Source organism: Panthera leo, chromosome C2 (genome assembly GCF_018350215.1).
Source record: "Panthera leo isolate Ple1 chromosome C2, P.leo_Ple1_pat1.1, whole genome shotgun sequence".
In the NCBI taxonomy this organism is placed as follows: Eukaryota; Metazoa; Chordata; class Mammalia; order Carnivora; family Felidae; genus Panthera; species Panthera leo.
Window position 1 is genome coordinate 106,023,625 of NC_056687.1, and position 24,530 is coordinate 106,048,154.

Here is a 24,530-nt window from a genome sequence, read left to right on the forward strand (position 1 = left end):
ACAACAAATCTACTGATGCCTGTGGCAATAAATAAAAACTTCTGTGATTGTTTTTTCTGAAGTACTAAATGTACTATATAAAAACAAAGACTTTTAAAACTCAAATGACAAACAGCTTTGAAATGAAATGACATACCATAGAAAGGCCACTATTATTTTTGTTTGTGAATGTGTCTCCGCTAGCACAGTCGATGCCAAACAATGCACAGATGTCTCCAGCATACACTTCCTCAACATCCTAAATAAAGAAATAACACAAAATAATGCTTGCAAGTAATACAAATCAGGACATAGTAACTAAAAAGTAATTACACAATAAACACATTGTACATAAACAAGTATGGCAGCATCTCACCATGGATTCTACAGAAAATGAATTATAGAACCAGTGCAATACCAACAATCAACCACAGCAAGATATAGCTTGAATAGGGCCTTTATTTAAACCGTATCTTGATTGACAAGATTTTACTTTAAATGGACATTTAGAGCTATGGCATCATTATTTGGAGGATATGTAGTAGTGATAGTACACAGAGCCTCACACTTCTAAAGTGATTTCTATGGATTAAAAAGGATGTATTACACCTGGGTGGCTCAGTAGGTTAAGTGTCTGACTCTGGATTTTGGCTCAGGACATGATCTCATGGTCGTGAGATCGAGCCTTGCATCGGGCTCTGCGCTGACAGCATACAGCCTACTTCTCTCTCTTCTCTCCTCTCTCTCTCTCTCTCCCCCTCTCCCTACCCCTCCACTGCACTTGTGTGCGTGCATGCTCTCTCTCTCAAGATAAATAAAAAAACAAACAAAAAAGGATGTATATTATACATGTTGCCACAGTCCAACAATGACATATGTATGACAAAGACGTAAGAGGAAAAACTGCAAAGGAAGTTTTGAAAACAAAGGCAGGGGAATTCAGCTCATGTACTTAAAATAATTTTAATTTCTCACAGATGCAAGCAGTCAAGTAAACACAGGAAATCAAGAACAAAGCACTGGTGCCTCTTAAGTTTCCTAGTTTTTGTCCACTTATATTGACAGTTCATTCATAACAGCTGTGGCTGTGAATGAGCAAGTGTGCCTGAGTCTAACATTTACACAGATAAACACATCTCCTAGCCTCTGGCCAGCCCATAAAAACAAACGGCTGTGACAATCACCAATCCCTCTATAATGCCCCCTGCTGCCTATCTCACAAAACAGCAATTGCATCCAATTTTGAAAGACTGCTCACTCACCTTCCAGGAGAGACAAAGTTATGGTTACCACAAATTTCTGAATGTCATAAGCTTTTGCTGACAAATAAACCTCTCTAGGAATAGAAGTGACTTGGGAAAGAGCAGGAGGAGGAGACAACTTCACACACTTAGCATTTCTACCAAGACTTAATCCTAAAAGACCACAGAAGGCATGGATAGATTCAGAACCAATTCAAAAATTCAAGCCATAAACCAAAGTTTATTTCCCAGATAAGATCTTGAGAGGCTCTAAATCTTCAGATGGATTTCAGCACCAATAAGGTCCTTCTGCGGGGGCTGGTTCTATAATAGGAATAAAAAGCTCTAGGGTTAAATAGGGCTTTCACACAGGCCATACTTGTGAAAGTTAATTCCCTGAAATGTTGGACACTGTGTATGAACTAATTACTCTCAATTGCCTCTGAAAACCACTTACGTTGTCCTAACACCTATTACACACTCTTTGTGATGGCAGTTCTTGAGAAAGGTGCTGAATCTTGTGTTCTGAGTCTTAGGGAACTAATCGTCCTTTCTCCTTAACCTTGGCCATTGAGGAAATACAGCTAATCACAAACAGTGGCATAAAATGTGTCCTTAACATCTAGTAATTTAGCCCATACCAAAGTGCGACATCAGAATTATAGCAGGGGCACCTGAGTGACTCAGTCGGTTAAGTGTCTGACTTCGGCTCAGGTCATGATCTCACAGTTCATGAGTTCAAGCCCCAGGGTGGACTCTGTGCTGATAGCTCGGAGCCTGGAGCCTGCTTCAGATTCTGTGTCTCCCTCTATCTCTGCCCTTCCCCTGCTCACACTCTCTCTCTCTCAAAAATAAATGTTAAAAAAAATAAAAAAAAAAAAGAATTATAGCATATCTAAGTAAAAAGGAAGAAGTTAGGAAAACACATTCAAGTAGAAGTGATTTTCTTGTGGGACTCAGCATACCAAGAAGGAAGATCTATTTCATGTGAATTGCATTCGCGATATTTCTGATCTCTCAACAAGGACCTCTACTTGCCTCCATCATGTCGGCGTGCATGCGAACCAGCCGTTGCACCCGCACTTTCTTTCCCGTCCGCGTGTTACAGATGGTGTCACCCTTCTTCAGTTCTCCTTGATAATTGCGGACATATGTTAACTGTCCAAATCGCCCAGCCTAGAAGTCAAGATTGGGTAAGGGCAGAAAGAAGAAAAAAGAGATGTAAGAATCAAAATTAGGAGAAAAACTTCACAACAACCTCCAATTATTCCCTATCAATTTTAGTAGTATACTTTATATATGTGTTTTGGTTTATTGCCATAAAATACTTAAAAATATCAGCTTTGAATATACATGAGTTAAATGGTTGTTGCTGGTCTTTTTGGTATCACAATCCAAGATATTACTTCTGATTCTTCTGAAATAAAAATTAGAAAATAATTTTAAATTGTATATGTAATAAGGAAATATCCTTTTGCCTTCTAATATTATTTCGTAAGTTCAGTTTAATACAATTAAGATGTAAACACAAATCAGTTATAATTATTGGAAAGACAATATATATTGGAAAGAGCAAAAATATTATCAGAAATGGTAAAGCTGTACTATACACCTAGAAAACCTTTGATAAGCACCTGGAAAGCTATACAAATAAGCATTTTTTTTTTTTTTTTTTTTTTGAGAGAGAGAGAGGGCACAATTGAGCAAGGGACAGAAAGAGAGGGAGAGAGGGTGAGAGGAAAGGAGAGAGAGAAGTGGGGGTCACCCAAAGCAGGGCTTGAACTCATGAACCGTGAGATTACAACCTGAGCCAAAGTCAGATGCTTAACCAACTGAGCCACCCAGATGCCCACAAAGAAGCATTCTTTAAAATAACTGAATATAAAATAATCAAGGATCAATTCCTCCTCAATCTTAACACTAACCAATTAGATATGCTTTAAAAGTTGCCAATTCTTCCCATGCTAATTTACAGGTTTAACACAATAGCAAAAAAATTCCCAAGAGGAATTTTTAAACATTTGATTAATGATTTTAAAATTCATTTAGAAGAATAAATGGATAAAAATAGAAATTTCTGAAGAATTAAGGCAATAAGAAGCTAACCCCGACTGATATAAAAATATATTAAATATTCCAAACTTAAAAAGTACAGAAGTACTATTAAAATGTCACTAACATTCTTTGCACAGCTAGAACAAACAATTCTAAAATTTGTATGGAACCACAAAAGACCCTGAATAGCCAAGGCAATTCTGAAATTTTAACAAAAACAAAACAGGAGGCATGATGATTCTGGATTTCAAGCTACATTAAAATGCTATGTCATCAAGATGGTATGGTCCTGGCAAAAAAACACACACATAGATCAATGGAACAGAACAGAGAACCCAGAAATGGACCCACAACTATAAGGTCAACTAATCTTCGACAAGGAGAGAAAGGAATAACCACTGGAGAAAAGACAGTCTCTTCAACAGATGGTGTTGGGAAAACCAGACAGCAACATGCAGAAGAATGAAACTGGACCACTTGCTCATACCAGACACAAAAACAAATTCAAAACGGATGAAAAGACCTAGATGTGAGACAGGAGGCCATCAAAATCCTAAAGAACACAGGCAGCAACTTTTTGACGTTGGCTATAGCAACTTCTTACTAGACATGTCTCCGGAGACAAGGGAAACAAAAGCAAACATGAACTACTGAGACCTCATCAAAATAAAAAGCTTCTGCACAGCCAAGGAAACAATCAGCAAAACTAAAAGGCAACCAACAGAATGGGAGAAGATATTTGCAATGACATATCTGATAAAGGCTTAGTATCCAAAATCTATAATGAACCTATCAAACACAACACCTAAAAAACAAACAACCCAGTTAAGAAATGGGCAAAAGACATGAAAAGACACTTTTCGAAAGAAGACATCCAGATGGCTGACACAAGAAAAGATGCTCAACATCATTCATCATCAGGGAAATACAAATCAAAACCACAGTGAGATATCACCTCATACCAGTCAGAATGGCTGAAATTTATTAATAAGACAAGAAACAACAGGTGGTGGTAAGGATGCAGAGTGGAACCCTTTTGTGCTATTGGTGGGAATGCAAACTGGTGTATCCACTCTGGAGAACAGTATAGAGGTTCCTCAAAAAGTTAAAGATAGAACTACTCTATGATCCAGCAATTGCACTATTTGGTATTTACCCAAAGAATACAAAAGTACAGAGTCAAAGGGGTACATGCACCCCAATGTTTACAGCAGCATTAACTACAATAGCCAAACTCTCTCTCTCTCAAAAATAAACATTTAAAAAAATTCTTAAAATAAATAATACTCAATGCTGATAAAGATGCACTGAAATAATACATTACTCTGAGAGTATGACAGGAATCTGGCAAAAAAGCATTCATTCCTTTAATTCAGTAATCACCATTCTAGGAATCCTAAGAAGACATTCTTACATATATATATTTTTAAAAGCTTTACACATAAAAATTGTCACTGCAATGTTATTTGTACTTTTTAATTTAAAATTATCTTTTTCTTTTACAAGAAGTGTATTGTAAAAATTTTTTAATGAAAACTAAGAAAACGCCTCCAAAATATAATCCCGTTACAGAAATAACCACTCTTAACACTTCGAAATTATCTACCTTTTTTCTCCACTTACAACATATGAATAGAAGCAACGACACCCTAACAAAAAGTACACCCCCGTACTTAAATCTTGGTTTCTAATATCATTCTTGATTAAAAAGAACCAAAGCACCTAGAGAGATGGTTGATTCTAGAGCTGGGACAGGGAGTACACATGATAAGCATGGGGGATCCTATAGTGCCACAAAGTCAGGAAGTATTCGAAAGAACACAGGAGCAACTGAAAGAGCTCCAATGGCCAAACCTGGGCAACAAAATAAATAACATACTATTCACTGTATCTCACAATAAATATCGATGAGGCCATATTGATATAAAGGAATGACTGAATAAAAATATAAATGGGGGAAAGAAGACAACACCCACATAAGTGACAGTGGATACTGTTCCCTCAAGGGGGTAGAGCATAATTCCTCCCCCCTTAAGCATGGGCTGTGTACAGTAACTTCCTTCTAAAGAGGCTGTATGGAAGGCGGGGGGGGGGGAGGGGGGAGCCTTTTAGCAGAGCAATCTGTAACCAAATCTTTCATATTCATTTTGTAATAGGAAGAAAACCTTAAAAGAATATTTCTACATATAGCAATTAAATACATTAGAAAGCCACTTACCTCCAGTTTAAAAGCCAGGCCTACAAATGGGTGGGAACTGTTTCTTTCAGAGTTCATTAAGATTTTGTTTTTCTCTTTCGAGTCACTTAAAAGAAATGTAAATCTGTGAGATGCAGTATTTGATACTTCTTGTATATCAATTTGTTTCATCAGAGTATTACCTGGGCAAAAGCACATGCATGCTAAACATTTATACCTCCCATAACTGAAATTTCACTGAAAGAGATGAGTAAGAATAACTTCTCAGGGCTTAATTACTACATTGTGACAGGACCAGAGTAGACTAAAAACACAGAAGTGCCAGTTTAAGAAAAGAAAAATAATCAATGAGACCTTTAAAAAGTTTGTTTCTCAAAGCTTTTTTTGGGGGGTATGACCAAAACCAGCTGGTCCCAAATGAAAAAATTTACTAATGATGCAAACCTTGGTAGATAATAAACCATACTTCTTTCTAACTCACAAACAGAATATGATATGGAAAGTGGTATAATATTTTTCTAGATGTCAAAAGTGTTATCCAAATAGAAATGGGCGATTGATTTTAGTAAATTACAGGGAAAAAACCACAAACACAACTTAATCAAAAGAACCACTCTTAAATTCTTTCATAGTACGTGTTAAAATATTTGTGTATAAACTAAGATTCAATTTCCAAGACTTACTCGTCCTGATTGAGAATAGCATAATTTTGGACTTCAGATGGATTTGGGAGGTATTCTAAAACAGCATCTAGAAGGGGCTGAACTCCCTTGTTCTTCAAAGCACTTCCCAAAAAGACAGGAGTAAATGACCTATTTAGAGTAGCTCTTCGGATTGCACGCTACAAAAGAAAAAAAATTTAATAATTACTAACTTTAAAAAAAGTTTTGTATTTCAAATCAATTACAAACCAACAAGTGAATAAAATGAACTGGTACTCGTTGGAGTACAGGCTATTGTGCAGACTAGAATCAGGTCCTCTATAACTTAAGGTCAAAATACAAGAAAAAAAAAATCAGTTCCTTTTTCAGGGCTAGGAAGCAATTCACTGTATAACCACTTTTGACACTCTTGCAGTGTCACTAATTTTCAATATGACCAAAAATACATACATACACATAAAAAAAGAGGCACACACACACAGAATTGTATAAACAGTATGCTAACAATTATGTAAAACATAAGGAAAAGTAAAACACACAATCTCTGGAAAGATACACCACAATCTATTAACTGGTAACCTGTTATCAGGAAGAGGCAGAGAACTAGGCAAATGGGAATCACATGCGAGATTTTTTCTTTACTGTATACTTTTGTATGTTTTTAAATGTTTAAAACAATGAAAAATAGCATCTATTAAAACACGTTTAATTAACAGATTTTTCTTTTTTTAAAAATAACATACATACAGGAAGCCAAGGAGTACAAATCACTCACAAATTAAGGGCCATGATTGTAACAGGCTCTAAAATAACAACCTCCAGGTCATACCCCACTCTACTGCAAGCACTATTAATGTGTCCCAGCTGTATGCCCCAGGTGGCCCTCCCAGCTAAGTAGGCCTCTGAGGAGCTGTAGGTCTTAGCAGCCGGAATAGGTCAACAGCAGTGCTGTAGCCACAAGCCGCCACAGCAGAAATACAGAGCCAGTGTACAAGTCTTTCTCAGTCCTCATGAAAAAATAGAAAACTAGCTACTCCAAGAAACACGTACAATCACAATTTCCAAACAGCACCACAGTGAACAGTAGCATAACAGCTGCATACGATAAAGGGAGTATAAAATAGGGGAAAATATGCATAACAAGAAAGAAATTGCTATATGAAATTATCACAAAAGCTTGTTTTTGCTGTTGCTAGGATCCACAAATGGCTACCTTACTAACGGCTTAGATTATCCCTATGCCACATGATCACAACTCAGACTTTCTGCCCCTCTCTCATATGCAAGTAGGGACGTAAAAGAATCTTACCACGTTTAGTTTAATTGAATAGAGAAAAACTTGAGGGTGGTAGATTTAACAAGAGGTTTATTTTTCCAAAAATTTCCCTTGTTTTCATAAGAATCACTTGCACACTTGAAAGTTATTGCCTTTCCACTGTCCCTAATAATATATCCAATAATACATAAAGTAAAGTATACCCATGTATCCTATGCAGAAAACAGTAAACAGAGCAGCGCTGAAACGACTAGGCTTAGAAAAGCCTGTTTGCAAGGCTGGCCCCCTGGAAGGTGTCTGGGAACCTGGATTTCAGGAGGGTTCCCAGCATTCCAAGAACCATGAATGGTTTGCTGGGCCTACAGTGTTTGCACAGTGTGGTGTAATGCTGAACACCTGCTTTCCTTCTGGGAGTCTGGAATATGGGTACACACTAGGCAGAGGATGTCTGTGACCAGCCCTTCATAACACCCAGGGCACTGAGTTTCCAGTAGCTGGGATTTCACAGGTGAGGTCACCACTCACTGCTGGAGGAATGAGGCCTGCCCCGCCATGACTCCCCTGGGAAAGGACTCTTGGAAGCTTACACGTGGTTTCTTCTGGACTTTACCTCATGTGCCTTTACCCTTTGCCGGTTCTGCCTTGTATCTTTTCACTGTATTAAATCATAGTCATGAGTATGATAATGTGTTGAGAACCCTGGGTGATCCTCATGAATCACTGAACCAGGGAATGGTCTTGGGGATCTCTGACACAACCCCAGTAATAGATAAAATCCTAACTCTGCACTGAGGTTCCCAGGACACAATGCTTGACCTATACCTTCCTACATAGTTTGTGAATGCTAAAGGACTCAAGTTATGAGATACATTAAAGCATCCTCAGCTTCAATAGGGTTCTTCCCTTGTGCATCTGATCTACTATAACCCCCATGAGTACAAGGTCTTACACACAATAATTATTTACCTGATCTCTGCTAAGTGTACCATGTGGTTTGGTAAAATGAATGTTTTTTTAATGGTAAAATAAACATAGAATTTATCATTTTAATCAGTTTTCAGTACACAGCTCAGTGGCATTAAGTACATTTACACTGCTATGCTATGCCACCTCCACCTCTATCCATCTCCAGAACTTTTTCATCATCTCAAATTGAAACTCTGACCCATTAAACTCTCCACTCCGTAACGCACCCCTCTGCCACTGCCCCTGGTAACCACTACTTCTGTCTCTAGGAATTACGACTATTCTGGGTACCTCATGTAAGTGGAATCATACAATATTTGTCTTTTTGTGTCTAGTTTGTATCATTTGGCATGTCTTCATAGTTCATCCATGCTATAATGTGTATCAGAATCTCATTCCTTTTAAGGCTGAATAATATTCCATTGCATGTACATACTCATTTTGTTTATCCATTCATCCACTGCTAAGCATTTGGATTGTTTACTGGTTTTTGCTATTGTGAATAGTGCTGTTATCAACACAGGTGTACAAAATACCTGTTTGAGTCCCTGCTTTCAATTATTTTGGATATTACCCAGAAGTGGAATCCCTGGATCATATGGTAGTTCTAGGTTTAATTTTTTTTTAAACAATGGCTATACTTTCTCTACAGTGACTGCATCACCTTACATTCCCACTAGCAATGCACAAGAGTTTCAATTTCTCCACATCCCTGCCAATACTGGTCATTTTACAGAAAATAACTAGGGATGCCTGAAAATATTTTATTTACCAGAAAATAACAGGAATGTCTGGGTGGCTCAGTGGATTAAGTGTCCAACTTTGGCTCAGGTCAAGATCTCGCCGTTTGTGAGTTTGAGCCCCGCCTCAGACTCTATGCTGACAGCTCAAAGCCTGGAGCCTGCTTTGGATTCTGTCTCCCTCTCTCTCTGCCCCTCCCCCACTCGCACTCTCTTTCTCTCAAAAATAAAAACATTAAAAAAAAAAGAAAGAAAGAAAAGAATATTAACAGAAAAAAATTGATTCTGGGTTTTTGGTTTTTTTTTTTTTTTTTTAAATAGCCATCCTCATAGATAAAGTGAAATATCATTATGGTTCTGATTTGCTTTCCCTAATGATTACTGATGCTGAGCATCTTTTTGGTTGCTTATTGACCATGTGTACGTCTCCTGTGGAAAAATTGTCTATTCAAAAAATAAATACCAGTCTCAGACAGATATCTTATTTTTATAGAACTAAATGATCAAGTGAAGAAATCTATACAGCCCTTCTAAATAGTACAATACTACACGTATCAACATTTAGTCTGCAAACATTTAACAGCCTTGTCTCTTAATCTGTCTTTATTGCTATAACGCTTCTATATTTATCTTCCTCTTTCTTAAGGTATACCCAAGAAGTTGGATGTTTAAATATCTTTTTTTTTTTCCTATAACAAACTGTAACTGCTTTCCCATTTTAAGATGTTACAGAACTCCTTACTTTAAAAAAAAGAGTTATATGTCACCGCCAAGTATTTTTCAAAAAAAAATCAACAATGTTAAATAAATTTGCTCAGATTTCATTAATAAAAGCCATGCATAAAAGCATCATGTCTTTTTCCCACAAAAAACAAACAACAAAAAACCCCACCGCTTTTTCTGGTTAATGTAAGACTTATTTTGAGAGCACTTGCCTTTAAATCAGAAATTGAGGGGATTTTTTCTTCCAGGAACATCTCACCAAGCTGCTCATCTGAATTGGCAACACATTCAATCAGCTCCTGCCGGTGGTCAGCTGCTGCTGCCCTGAATTCTGCTGGAATTTCCTCATATCGAACAATTTGACTAAGAAAAGAAATGCTTTGTGTTGGTATTTTAAGGATATTCAATTAAAAATAAAAAGCACCAGAAAAATGAAACTAGACCACTTTCTTACACCATTCACAAAAACAAACTCAAAATGGATAAAGGACCTGAATGTGAGACAGGAAACCATCAAAACCCTAGAGGAGAAAGGAGGAAAAGACCTCTCTGACCTAAGCTGCAGCAATTTCTTGCTTGACACATCCCCAAGGGCAAGGGAATTAAAAGCAAAAATGAACTATTGGAATCTCATGAAGATAGAAAGCTTCTGCACAGCAAAGGAAACAATCAACAAAACTAAAAGGCAACAACGGAATGGGAAAAGATATTTGCAAATGACATATCGGACAAAGGGCTAGTATCCAAAATCTATAAAGAGCTCACCAAACTCCACACCCGAAAAACAAATAATCCAGTGAAGAAATGGGCAGAAAACATGAATAGACACTTTTCTAAAGTAGACATCCAGATGGCCAACAGGCACATCAAAAGATGCTCAACATCGCTCCTCATCAGGGAAATACAAATCAAAACCACACTCAGATATCACCTCACTCCAGTCAGAGTGACTAAAATGAAGAAATCAGGAAACTATAGATGCTGGAGAGCATGTGGAGAAATGGGAACCCTCTTGCACTGTTGGTGGGAATGCAAATTGGTGCAGCCGCTCTGGAAAACAGTGTGGAGGTTCCTCAAAAAATTAAAAACAGATCTACCCTGTGACCCAGCAATAGCACTGCTAGGAATTTACCCAAGAGATACAGGAGTGCTGATGCATAGGGGCACTTGTACCCCAATGTTTATAGCAGCACTCTCAACAATAGCTAAATTATGGAAAGAGCCTAAATGTCCATCAACCGACGAATGGATAAAGAAATTGTGGTTTATATACACAATGGAATACTACGTGGAAATGAGAAAGAATGAAATATGGCCCTTTGTAGCAATGTGGATGGAACTGGAGAGTGTTATGCTAAGTGAAATAAGCCATACAGAGAAAGACAGATACCATATGTTTTCACTCTTATGTGGATCCTGAGAAACTTAACAGAAACCCATGGGGGAGGGGAAGGGAAAAAGAAAAAAAAAAGAGGTCAGAGTGGAAGAGAGCCAAAGCATAAGAGACTCTTAAAAACTGAGAACAAACTGAGGGTTGATGGGGGGTGGGAGGGAGGGGAGGGTGGGTGATGGGTATTGAGGAGGGCACCTTTTGGGATGAGCACTGGGTGTTGTATGGAAACCAATTTGACAATAAATTTCATATTAAAATAAATAAATAAATAAAATTAAAAAAATAAAAAGCACCAATGAAAAAGATGAACCCTAATGGCTAAATTTTTTTTAGATGAGAAAGAACTCTGATATATTTGCATTAAAATGAAATGTAAAGACTAACTTTAAAATTTACACAAAGGTTGTACTACTAGTAAATGTAAGAGCCAAGATTCAAAGCCAATCTGACTCCAAAGCTCATATGACTCTTGAAAATTCTATTAACCAAATTAACCAGAACATTGTAGTCACTAACAAGCAGAAATAGAGACCTCTCTTTCTATTATTAACAAACCCAATTACAGAATATTAACACAGAATACATTAATTTGCAGTAAAAAAAAGGTTAGTAAATATGACAAACTCTTCAACCTTTACCCCAGGTTCTCCATTCCTCTAGGGGATGAATAGGTAAGACTCACAAATAAAATATACACAACTGAGAAATGGATATACTTGATGTTTAAAAACGTCAGTCTCAAAGACTTTCAAAGTATTTCTTTAAAAATGGAAACTAATTTCAAAAAAGTAAGCTTTTCAGAAAACATGTTCCTAAAAAAAATAAAAGAAGTCAACTGCAAATAGTCAGAATATAATTCTTACTATCCTAAAGAATGGTCTTCACAGCCTTCAGATCGTAATTTCATCCTTCCTGTCAAGCTCCCTGGTTCTTACTCTTTCGGGTCAGAATCATCTGTGGAGGGTTTTCAAAATTTACATACCCAGTGGTCTAGGGCTGGAAGAGGGTTCAGGTATGTTAAGAAATTTCATCTGTGGTGGGAGCATACAACAAAGTTTAAGAGCCTCTACTTTAGAAGACAAATGTGTGCCCTGGTAATTCTGGGAAAGTGGATTTATTCATTCATTTACAAATATTTTTTGAATACTTATGTACTAGGAAGTTCTAGGGCTGGGGACACAGCACTGAATAAACTTTATTAAAATATCTCTGTTCTCTTGACCTCACATCCTAAGAAATAGATGGTCACACAAAAAGTGAGAGAACCGCCTATATTCTTTCTCTGCCTACAAGACAGCTGAGGACAAATGATAGTTAACTGATCACAACACCCTTCACCCACCTGCCAGCCTAGCAATCCCAGTTTCACAGCAGAGAAGGAAAACCTCTCAGGAATTATGTTTGGAGAAACTGCCACGGGGGGCCACTCCTCATAAGGAAGGGTAGTTTATGATTTCCCACATTGTCCAAAACAGTGCCACTCAAAGTGTGGTCTGTAGATCTACAATGGCAGCAGCACCTGGGAGCTTTCTAGAAATGCAAATTCCAGGCTCCACCCTAGATCTACTGAATAAGAATCTTCTGGAGGTGCATCGAGGAATGTGCTTTAACAACTTTCAGGTGATTTTTCTGAATGTCAAAGTTTGAAAACCACTGGGAAATTAGTGTTTTGTATGCAGAGGCCACTCAAAAGGTGACTGATGGACCAAGTACCAGGTCAAAAAATTACCAATTTGCTTCTTATATTACCCAAACCACATCTGTACTATTTTTAACTGCTACTACATATTATCCTTTTATCTTTATAATCTCATAAAGTAGGTAGAGCACTTATGATCCATGTATTCTTCCCAGATTTTATCAAAATACCCAGGACATAGCAGCTGCTCCATAAAACTCTGCAGAATGAATGAACAAAAATGAACAAGTAGAAAAAGAGATCTATTACTAGCTGGAGCTGAACGCCTCATTTTATCATACCATGCATGTCACAACATGATACAAATTACCCAAAAAGTAACATACTCTCCCTTGGAATAAATACTAAGCAAAATGGGAAGCAACTAGGATTAAAGGCATTAAAACAAAGTCATTTTGAAGTATAGTCCTCCAGCCACATTTTAAAAAGATGTTTTCTCTGTGTTTAAAGAACTCATCCTTTTCCTTTTCTTTGATGCTTTTTAAAATGTAAGATTTTAGTAACATATTTCTAACTTACCCAAAGTCTCCATCGAAGTAAATGGCTCGTTCCTCAATAAGATCTATTACACCTTTAAAATCACCCTCCAAACCAATGGGTATCTGCACAAATGCTGCATTATGACTCAGTTTAGACCTGAAAAATAAAAATACATAGTTTACTTCATTTTTTTCTCCCTAAATCCCTTTGAAACAACAAAAATACATCAATGGCAGATGTTGTGGAACTGGGAGGGAAGATATAAAACAGTTGGGAACAGCCAAACTCATCAAGCTCAGAAAGCCAAAACCCTATTTAGGCAACAAAAGAACTCTAAAATAAGTGTTTTCCCATCAGACCCCCAGAATACTCTGGATTAAAAACAGAAGGGGGAAGAACAAGTCAATGGTGGTTGGTCAGAAAATTAAAGCACAGTGGGAAGTGGGATCACCTTGCCCAACTCTCATTCTTAGACCAGCTGACTTTAGCAAGCAGACTATAGCTAGCTGAAGAGGAAATTCTTACAGGAGACCTCTGAGTGTGTGTGTTAAAAATCAGACACTCACCGTTAGATTGTACCCTTTTTTTTTTTTTAATTTTTATTTTTTTTTAATGTTGATTTATTTTTGAGACAGAGAGAGACACAGCATGAACAGGGGAGGGGCAGAGAGAGAGGGAGACACAGAATCGGAAGCAGGCTCCAGGCTCTGAGCCTTCAGCCCAGAGCCCAACGCGGGGCTCGAACTCGCGGACCACGAGATCGTGACCTGAGCTGAAGTCGGACGCTTAACCGACTGAGCCACCCAGGCGCCCCTAGGTTGTACCCTTTATCAGACACGATCACTGAAGGGATTCAGTAGCAGGAATTCTCACTCAAGAAGAAATACGCTCTAGCTACCATTGTTAAGTCTACGCTCTAGGCTCCCATGTATAGCTATGGATAGGTAACTAAGAATCACCAAATATTTGAAGGTTACCAATAACTTAAAAGAGAGGTGTGAGCTCAAAAACCAGTACCAAATTCCAAGGAGAGAGTTACTAAAAGGAAAGAAAATGTAAAGACCTGAGAAGTAATCACCACTATTAATAAAGATGTTGCGATAAAAGAGAAGGATTATGGAAATTAATTACACAATTGCAGAAAAAGAAAAACAACAGGCTAAATAACAGAAGGGACACACATGACTATCAGATTTATGATCTGGAAGACTGACCTCAAGAATTCTCTCATAACCCAATCCAAAACGAGAAGAGAAAAAGATGTAGGAGAATGTACGGTAGAAAAGTTAATACATGGACACCGGAACCAGAAGAAAAGATGTTAGAATTTCTAACATCTGTTTAATGAGAGATACAGAATGCAGATAAAAGGGAGTAGAGCAGAAAAAGAGCCGCAGTAGTCAAATGCTAAAAGAGAATTTTCCTGGAATTCAGACAAAGACTTGGTGGAAACAGTCCATCTCTTGCCAAGCACAAATAAAATAGAAGTAATAAGGACAAAAACTGAAAACACTGTGTTTTGCCAGGAAAATATTACAAATACCCAATAAAGAAGAATTTCATGTTCATATTCCCAAATACAATCACTTCCATCAGGCACACACAGCAATGCTCTCACTTGGAAGTTCCTCAATACCGATCTTGTCACCAGACACATCACTCTTTGTCTCTCTACTACTCAAACTTGACTGTCTATTTTCATCAGCTCTGCCATGTGAATTGTAGCTAGGAACTTGGCAGCTACATTTACACGTCTACAAAAAGTGCAAAGTGAAACTTCAACTCTTTTCAAAGGCTATGTGAAATATACAGTATTGGGCAAAAGGTACAATGCTACAACTACTACTAAGTTACATCTGCTACAGAAAGGAAGTGTTACTCTTAGCAAATATGTTACCATATGAACCCAAGGGACTATATACCATACTATTTATGGATGTTAATTAAAATTCCTCATGTAAAGGTTAAAATAGGTGATGATTCTCTAGGTTTGTCTAAATAAACTACTTTCAAAATCTACTCTAGATTATTTCTCTAATCACAGCAAAACAGTGAATTGCCAGATTGTTTTCTGAACTCACCTTAAACCTCCCTACAGTTTAAGTCATATTTTCCCCGTTTTACAGAGAAGGCAGTTGATGAGATTACAACCACAAAACAAACTATTGACATCAATCTTTCTTTCTTTAAGTTTTTAAAAAATGTTTTATTTATTTTTGAGAGGGACAGAGACAGAGTATAAGTGGGGAGGGTCAGGGAGGAAGACACAGAATCTGAAGCAGGCTCCAGGCTTTGAGCCAGCACAGAGCCCAACACAGGGCTTGAACTCCTGAACCATGACCTGAGCTGAAGATCATGACTTGAGCTGAAGTCAGATGCTTAACTGACTGAGTCACCCAGGCACCCCTGACTTCAGTGTTTCTTTTACTAAGTGACTCACATAAATATATTTTTTAGAGAAAAAAAAAATTAGGAATAAAGCTTAATGACACTGAATTAATTGTCCTTCTGGACATAAACTTTCTTATCCAGATCATCCCAGCCCCTCCTGTTCTAAGGCTCAGTACCTCATTTGCTGCAGGGCCCTGGCTGGGTTGGAGCCCGTTCGGTCCAATTTGTTAATGAAAGTTAGAAATGGAACATTATAGCGCTTCATCTGACGATTAACAGTCATGGTCTGGCACTGCACCCCTCCAACAGCACAGAGAACAAGGACTGCACCATCCAACACTCTCAGGGCCCTTTCAACTTCTATTGTGAAGTCCACGTGTCCTAAATGAGACAAAGTGTGTGAGGTCTTAAAGAGCAGTATGAATTTTTATAACATGCACAATTATACGTTTTTATATCTCTGCTCAGGACATAAGCCTTCTAATTAAAATGTGGATTTTTTCAACCACCATACCATTTACTAACCATGAGGTCCAGGGACCCAACTCTCCAAAAAACTACTAGGGCACGGGGCACCTTTAAATCAGCTACAGCTTGTAACAAGCAAGAACCTTTATAACTCACAGTTTATTTGTACTATTTTTCAAGGGAACCGCATAAGGATGAAGTGCTCTAGGTCCCAAGTCAGATTTCTCTAACAGGAATTCACAGTCACACTTCTGAGTATTATTTGACACTCAAAAATAAGCTGGGTCATAATAAAGAACTAAATGTGCTTTTGTCAAAACAAGCTGCAATAAAACCAAGAATTCAACTCACCAGGAGTATCTATAATGTTGATATTGACATCTTTCCACATGGTATAGGTGGCTGCTGACTGAATAGTGATTCCTCTTTGTCTCTCTAGTTCCATGGAATCCATGACAGCACCAACTCCATCTTTACCTTTCACCTAAACACAAACACAGCAATTCAGATTTCCCTGTCCCTGCATCCCAAGGAGAGAAATCTTTACTGAGAAGGAACTAGAACACACACAGTTAACTGATGCAATTTTTCGAGAAGGCTATCACCAAACCATGTCTTGTGAAATAGAAGAGTGATTCCAGGTTTTGCCCTCTATTTACTGCCTCTCTTTTCATTGTTATTCTCAGCACTACTAACATAGAGCAATCACCTCAGTCTTAGAGCCAACCTTGTTTCCTTCACACTGTTCCTGCCCACCAGGCTTGTGGCAGTCCATGAGCAGAAGTTCAGAGAACAGATTTTTTTCCCTGCTCTACTACATGTGGATTTTGAGTCCTAGGTGGGAAGGATTCAGCTTTCCACATACTTGTGATTTAACAAGATGAGATTCCTCTAAAGAAATGGAAAGTTATTCAATGTTACGGTAATTTCTTCAGGAGACTTTAAAGTTACAAAAAATCGTTTTCTTTTCTTTTCTTTTCCCCTCTCTCTCAGTAATGTATCTGTCTGCCCACCATCAGGTCACAGCTGAGGTGGGGCCTGACCACGCCTCCAGATCCAAATGTGGATTCTATGCCCAAGGCAGCAGGTGAGCCTGGGCACACCAGGAGAAGTGCTGTTGGGCTGCCAGCACTTTGAGAAGTCCCAAGGGCCACCCCCCAAGCCCCAAGCCACACTCGTTGGCAGGTGGGAGGGGAGCTGCATCCCAAGTGTGGGGGCACAGGCCTCATCCTCACAGCAGGCAGGCAGAAAGCACAAGGGGGCCCCTGCCTCACAAAGGGCATTTATGGAAACGAGGGGGGTGGGGGCTGGTGCAGAGTCTTCCCGCTGCAGCTGTGAGTTGCAGGGCTCGGACACAGTGTTCCAGGAGTCCATGTGGTGGCAAGGCACTTCTGCTCCCAACTGTCCAGGGAGCCCCTGGCTTCCAGATGCACTTCCGGAAACACTTGTCCTGCATCCTCCACAGCAGCTCCTGCGCCATAGCCACAGCAACCTGCACCTTCACCTGCTCCATGCTGCGCCCCGGGTCCAGTTTGCCACCGCTGGACTCCCTAAATCTGACCCCAAACCACTCACCACTGCTCCACAAAATCCAAAAAAAAATTTTTTTGACACGTATATTTTGTAACTATAAACATCATACTACGTACAGTTTTAAAGTGCTTTTCCACTTTATAAACATCTCTCCATAACATTAAAAATTATGTAAATACTACTTTAACAGCTGCTTAATACATCACATGACTTTTTAATTGAAGTATAATTAACGATGTTACATTAGTTGCAGGGGAACTTAACATTCCTAAAAGACAATTTACTGAGAATCTACACAGTGATGGTCTCTAGGAGGATTCCTCACAACCACACTGCAAGCCAGTATGAACTATCCCGTTTGTGGCAGGTCTCTGACTAAAGGTCCACTGTTACCATTCATTTAATCTTTCAGGTTTTGTAATGTTTATTAAATCGTAACGACCAAACAATTAAAACCAAGCTCTCGCTAACCTGGAATCAACCATGAACCACATACCTCATGCATCTTTGCAATTCTGCCAGTGTAGTAAAGCACTCGTTCTGTTAATGTAGTTTTCCCCGAATCAATGTGAGCTGAGATTCCAATATTTCGTATCTTTTCATTAGGAATCACCCCTGATGAACACCATCGGCAGACTTTCCAATTAACCTGAAAAAATAGGAGAGCTTGTATCAACGCACTTTCTGTAAGAGATAACAATGGGCAATTAGAATTTGGTTGGTTGGTATCTTTCTACCAATGTATCTCAATGGACACCAAACATCATTTGAGATAGCTTGGAAAAGCAAAAGAAGGAATGAATGCCTCAACCTATGACTCTTGTAACCAAAGGAGAAACTACAAAAGAAGACAGAAGGGATACACACATTCTTAACAATAAATAAATCTGAGAAGATATACAGGTATCAAAGAAGCTAATTAATTAAATAAAAGGGGACAGATACTTTTCCAAATGTTACAGGTTTGAAATTATACGCTGGGGCTGATAAAACCAGAAAGACAATTTCCAACAAGTACTTTAATAAGAAATAGTTTTTAGTTTAAATTTTACTTTGATTTTTTTCTCCCTTCTCCCTTACTGTAGTGTAGTCCACAGCTAGCAAGGATGTTTGCAGTCTCCAAGGTAGCCTACGAAAAAATTTCCAATTCCTTCTGTACAAAAACAATCACTCTTTAAAAACTTTATTTTATTCTGGCGGGGGTGAGGGTAAGGAAGAATCCTGCATTTTATGGAATCAGGACACAATATAAGCCTCTATCTATAGGACTGCATATCCAAAATGTACTGCAGCACTTCTGAGGAAAGGAAAACAGGAGACCTTAGAAAAGGTGGGCAAATACTAAATGGTTTCTGGTGGACACTTAGACAAAATTCCATTAATATCAGCAAGGAAAGCAAACGATGTTTGCATAGTAGTAAAGGCTCAGGTCCTACTCAATCCTACTCCATTCTGCAACCTCCGCAAAAGACAGAAATGCAAAGAAAAGTACCGGGAGGTTTGAACGCCAAATCAAATAACCCAGCCCAAGGACACTGTGCAGTGAAAAGAGCACTAGATGATCAGTCAGAAGCCCGGAGTTCGAACCCTGAGCACACTAATTTTTCAGCTGGTCTGACCTTCACTCCAGTCACTTCTCTTTAAGGTATACCAAAAAGAGGCTTAACCATAATCGGTGGCCTTGTCCACTCTCCCAAGGTACTGAGACGCAGCTCACGAACGAGAACATGTGCAGGTACCGAAAGGCTTTTCAGCACTGAGGCACGACAGCTCCTTTCCGGAGCTGTCAGGAGGTCCCAGGGAAGAAATCACTGTTCCCTAGCCCTGGAGAACAGCAAAGTCCCGTCCGCAGTCCCTGGTTCGGTCTCGCCTCGCCGGGCTCTAGTACCTGCTTCCCCTGCCATCCCAGGCTGGCGGGGACCCGCGGGAGCGGCCCACGCCCCAGAGCCGCGGCGACGGCTGCTCCCAGCAACCTCATTGAGGCGAGCGCAGAACTGGTGTAAAGGTCCGGTGGCTCTGGGTCTGCTCAGCAACCAGCTCCACAACTGGAAGCGTTCAAAGTCACGCCGGCAATCAGCGCCGGCAGAGCGCATCCGGGGCGAAGGACGCTAGGGAGGCGAGAGGAAGGGAAAGAGAGGCTTCCGGACCTCAGAGCCGAACAGCGCCTTCCGACACCTGGGCGCCCTCTGTAGACTTGGAAGAGAAAGTGTCGTCGCTTTGACCAGCTAACCAAACATTTGCATGCTCCCGGAAGGACGAAACCTTTTAAACATGGTTGTTTTGCGTATTCATTGTTGCTGTCATATCTCTTGTGTAGGTTTGAAATTTTTCATAACTTCAAAAAAATCTGAAATAGATTCCCCTCCATCAAAGTGCCTAGAAGGTCCTGCTTGAACAGCCCCACCAAGATAGCAATATGGAGAAATGTTTGCAACAGAATTTTAAGTGGAAAAAAATGCAAAATTATTATCTATGTCATTACAAATACGAAAAAAAAAAAAAAAATGACCTGTAAGACATGACCTGAAAAGAACGTGGAAAAATTAACTATCAATTACAGGTGGTTTTTTTTGTTTGTTTGTTTTTCTCATTTCAAGAAGTTCATTGTTTGATGTTAAATGTTACATGTTCAGTACTTATGGAAGACCGCATCTTTGGCAATTCCACTTGGATGTCTTAGGAGTATCTCGCACTCTGTATGTCTAAAACAGAGCTTCTGCTCTTCCTCCCAAAATCTTCTGCAGTCTTTATCTCGTGAATGGAAACTCCATTCGAGTTGCCCTGACCAAAAATGTTAGTCACTTCGACACCACTCTCTGACAGCTCTGGTGTAATCTGTCAGTTTATTCTATAGGCACCACCTTCAAAACTAGGTCTAGAACCTGACCTTGTCTCCCCACCTCTCAACACTGCCATCTCTCAACCTAATTGCTGTATAACAGATTTCCTAAAGGATCTCACTGCTTCTGCCCCAAGGCAGTTCAGTCTATTCTCAACACTGTGACTAGAGGGCTCCTTTTAAGCCAGACCATGTCATTTCTCTGATGAAAATACTCCAGTGAGTTCATTGTTCCTGTTATCTCTACTTGTAGGTTCAAAATTTTTCATAATTAAAAACAAAAATCTGCAATGGTTTCCCCTTCCCCTCAGAGAAAGTGCTGCCAAGGGCCCTGCTTGAGCAGCCAGGCTAACATGGCCGTATTTCCCTTGCTGGTTTTGCTCCAGCCACATTGGCCTCCTTGCTGGTCCTCATATGACCAGACTTTGCTCTTCCCTAAATAGTGTAGTAGCTTTTTCCTTTATTTTCTTTCTCTGTTCAAATAGCCTTATCAATGAGGTGTTCCATAAGGAACTCTTCTAAAACAGAGGGCTCCTCCCTTACTATCTTCCGATGCTGTTTCATTTTCCTTCCTTCCTATACCTGTTTATTGTCTGACTCTCCCAATGGGAATAAGTTCCATAAGCAGAGTGATTTGGTTTTGTTAATTGCTGTATCCCTTAGCATGTGTTAGGTGCTCCACAAGTATTTGTTAAATGAATGTGTGAATGAGAACAAATAAACAGAAATCAAATTACAAGAGCCAAGAAAAGAAAAACCAAAATCTCAATGATGAATTTCAAATTTACTTTTTGTAAATCATCTATGTATTAATTTGCAATAAAGGATTTGTAAGCTGATTTGAGGAATAAATCCATTAACGTTGAACATAACTTTAAAACATTTTTTATGGACTTTCAAAAATTTACTCTTTATAAACCTTTATATGTATTTGTTTAAAATATATAAATTAAATACATAATTATGAAAATTATAATAAAATTAAACTTTAATAGTTTCTTTAAGTAAAAATTCATACTCATTATCTTGTGTGTATACATATATATTCATTTTTCTGTAATTACTATACCAAATATACTTAATTAAGCATTTTTAACTAAAGTAATCAACTTTTCTCTACTCCAAAGAGAAAACTGAAAGGCAGAAAACCAAGAGCTGTCTAGCTAAATTTTTGAGTACATATTATAAAGTTTTAAAGTGACAAAATACACATATATAATATCATCCAAAGCATTTCCACACTCTTAATTCATAGTCATTTTATAATGTATAATAAAATTGAAACTATCTCTAGTGACCAAAACCTTGTATCCATTTTTACTTAGAAGTTGTCCAAGTTTCATCCAAGAATTAATTTAATTTTTTCTTAGGTCTGGAAAAGTTAACTGGGGATCTGAAAAATTACATTTTTAACTATCACATTCAGTCCTTATAATTGATAGTATTATCATAATCTTATAAGATTAACCCCCCCCCCTTAGAAGACATCTGTGTTACAATTTTATTTAAACATCATTTTATATTTTGTAATCTTAATGGAGTCAATGATAACTTATACTTGACCCATAAGACCAATACAGGAAATTTGTAAAGTTGTTTTTTTTTTTTTTTTTTGAGAGACACACACAGAGTGTGAGTGGGGGGGCGGGGGGGGGGGCAGTGAAAGAGGGAGACACAGAATCTGGAACAGGCTCTAGGCTCTGAGCTGTCAGCAAAGAACCTGACCTGCGGCTTGAACTCAGGAACCGTGAGATCACGACCTGAGCTGAAGTTGGAAGCTTAACCAACTGAGCCACCCAGGTGCCCCAGAAATTTGTAAACTTTAAATGAGAAGTTCAACCTTAGTTTTATATAAACTAGTAGATTTTATTAGCATTAATTTTATATAATAAAAACTGGAAGAAGACATATAGTTGATTTTAAATAGCCATTCATTTACCCAGATCCATCCACTTATCAGAAATATTTCATAAAGCTTTTTAAAAAAACATTTTATAAACCTTATATTCGTAATCATTAAATCATATTTAAATCTTTTTTAATGTTTATTTAGTTTTGAGACAGATATAGAACATGAATGGGGGAGGGTCAGAGAGAGGGAGACAGAGAATCTGAAGCAGGCTCCAGGCTCCAAGCTGTCAGCACAGAGCCCAACGTGGGGGTCAAACTCACAGACCGTGAGATCATGACATGAGCTGACGTCGGATGCTTAACCAACTGAGCTACCCAGGCACCCCTCATTAAATCATATTTAAAAGCTCCTCTTTTATCTTTAATCATACTAACAAAATCTATTTAACAAAAGCTATTACTTAAACTGTCCATATTTTTATGCAAAAGCAGCACAAATAGTTTATTAGCTTTTTTCTCTTAGACATTTTAGATTATTTGGTGTAGATATTCCTAGATTGCACATATGACAGAATGACTTTTTTTTTAATTCATCTTTAAAAATTTTCAAATGGGAGGAAAAAATAGGGAGAGAAGTAGAAAAAATGGTGAGCCAGATGGCATATTAAAAAATTTGAGTTTGAGGGGCACCTGGCTGACTCAGCAGTAGAGCAAGCAACTCTTGAGCTCGGCGTTGTAGGTTTGAGCCCTACATTGGGTGTAGAGATTACTTTAAAAAATTAAAAATCTTAAAAAAAATGTGAGGTTTGATGAGGTTTTTTGGGGGTGACAGTCGGATTCGTGGGGTCCAGAGCTGACAACCAAGAAAGAATTCTTGAAGACGTCTTTGGTGCAAAAAGGTGATTTTATTTAAAGCATGGGGACAGGTCCCTTGGGCAGAAAGAGCTGCCCTGGGACCATGAAGAGAGACTGGTTTTATACTATGGAGTTGGGGGGAGGTAAAGTCCAGGGGAAGTTTCCAGTGAGATTTTCATCTGCTAAAGAAAACTCACAGGATACTGGAGACCTAGCTATTGTCAAGCTAAGGTTGTTTTCCCTCTAGCAAAGCAATATCACACATATCCCACCTGGGGATGGGGGTGGGGTGTTTGCGGACTGTCAGCTTGCCTTATGCTCCCTCATCAAGGTTGAGCAATAATCTATTGGTATTAGGCAGTGGCCAAACAGGAAGTGGTTAGAAGGTCTCCACTAATTAGAGCTAAGGGAGACTTATAGAGAAGAGGCAAATTATTTATATTATTTATATATTATTTACTTATATTTATATTATTTATTATTTATTTTTTATATTTATTATTTATAAAGCAATTATTTGTTTGGCTGTAGTTTAACTGGTTGCCTTATATGGGAAAGCCTAGTTGGCTATGATTAGATGTCTTTAGGTTTCAATTTCTTAACTTTGAGGCATTATAGGTTTGTTTTGGTTTGCTTACATGTACTACTAAAGCTTTAAAGCCTCAGTCTAATAGTTTCCTTGTTTAATTAATAATATAAATATGAAAGTATTCCTGTAAAAGCTAATTACTTTCCCTCTTCAATACAGGATAAAGTTTAAATATAAGCCATACAAAGCTCTGAAGTATGGAAATAAAAGATGGCCAGTCTTCTACATTAACAAAGTGGTCTCCTTTAGACAAAGAACACAAAGGCTCTCCTGAGGTTTTGTTTCTTTGTTGTTTCTTTGATATTGTTCTTCAAGGTGCCTCTCAAGTGCAAGTCTTGTTTATATCCAAGTTCCCCAGAATGGACATTACAATTCTCTCCTAAATTATGCCAGGAGGTAGTACAAGTCTATTAGGTGACAAACCCATGAAAAACTGCCTGGTGTTCTATCAAATGTAAAACACTGCTATGTTTGTCTCAGGCTTTAACCCTAATGTTAAACCACATTACTGACCTGAGAAACATGGTTAGAAGGCAACATGGGTGGATAGAAGGTCTCTCCCAAAGCAAACTTCTCATGCAACTGACAAGACT

At 38.4% G+C, this 24,530-nt stretch overlaps 1 protein-coding gene across 1 annotated transcript in view; it reads right to left on the reverse strand.

Annotated features, from left to right (window-relative positions):
• GFM1 (G elongation factor mitochondrial 1) overlaps positions 1-19,901 on the reverse strand; it is a 45,720-nt gene extending 25,819 nt beyond the window's left edge. Inside the window, exons 1-10 of the mRNA XM_042955641.1 lie at positions 19,692-19,901; positions 18,300-18,452; positions 16,622-16,754; positions 15,979-16,183; positions 13,451-13,567; positions 10,052-10,202; positions 6,156-6,313; positions 5,494-5,578; positions 2,259-2,396; positions 137-238 (exon numbers count right to left, since the gene is read on the reverse strand). Coding sequence (XP_042811575.1) covers positions 137-238; positions 2,259-2,396; positions 5,494-5,578; positions 6,156-6,313; positions 10,052-10,202; positions 13,451-13,567; positions 15,979-16,183; positions 16,622-16,754; positions 18,300-18,452; positions 19,692-19,781 — 1,332 coding nt within the window. The 5' untranslated portion in view covers positions 19,782-19,901. The remainder of the gene's footprint in view (positions 1-136; positions 239-2,258; positions 2,397-5,493; positions 5,579-6,155; positions 6,314-10,051; positions 10,203-13,450; positions 13,568-15,978; positions 16,184-16,621; positions 16,755-18,299; positions 18,453-19,691) is intronic.
• Positions 19,902-24,530: the final 4,629 nt, after the last annotated feature.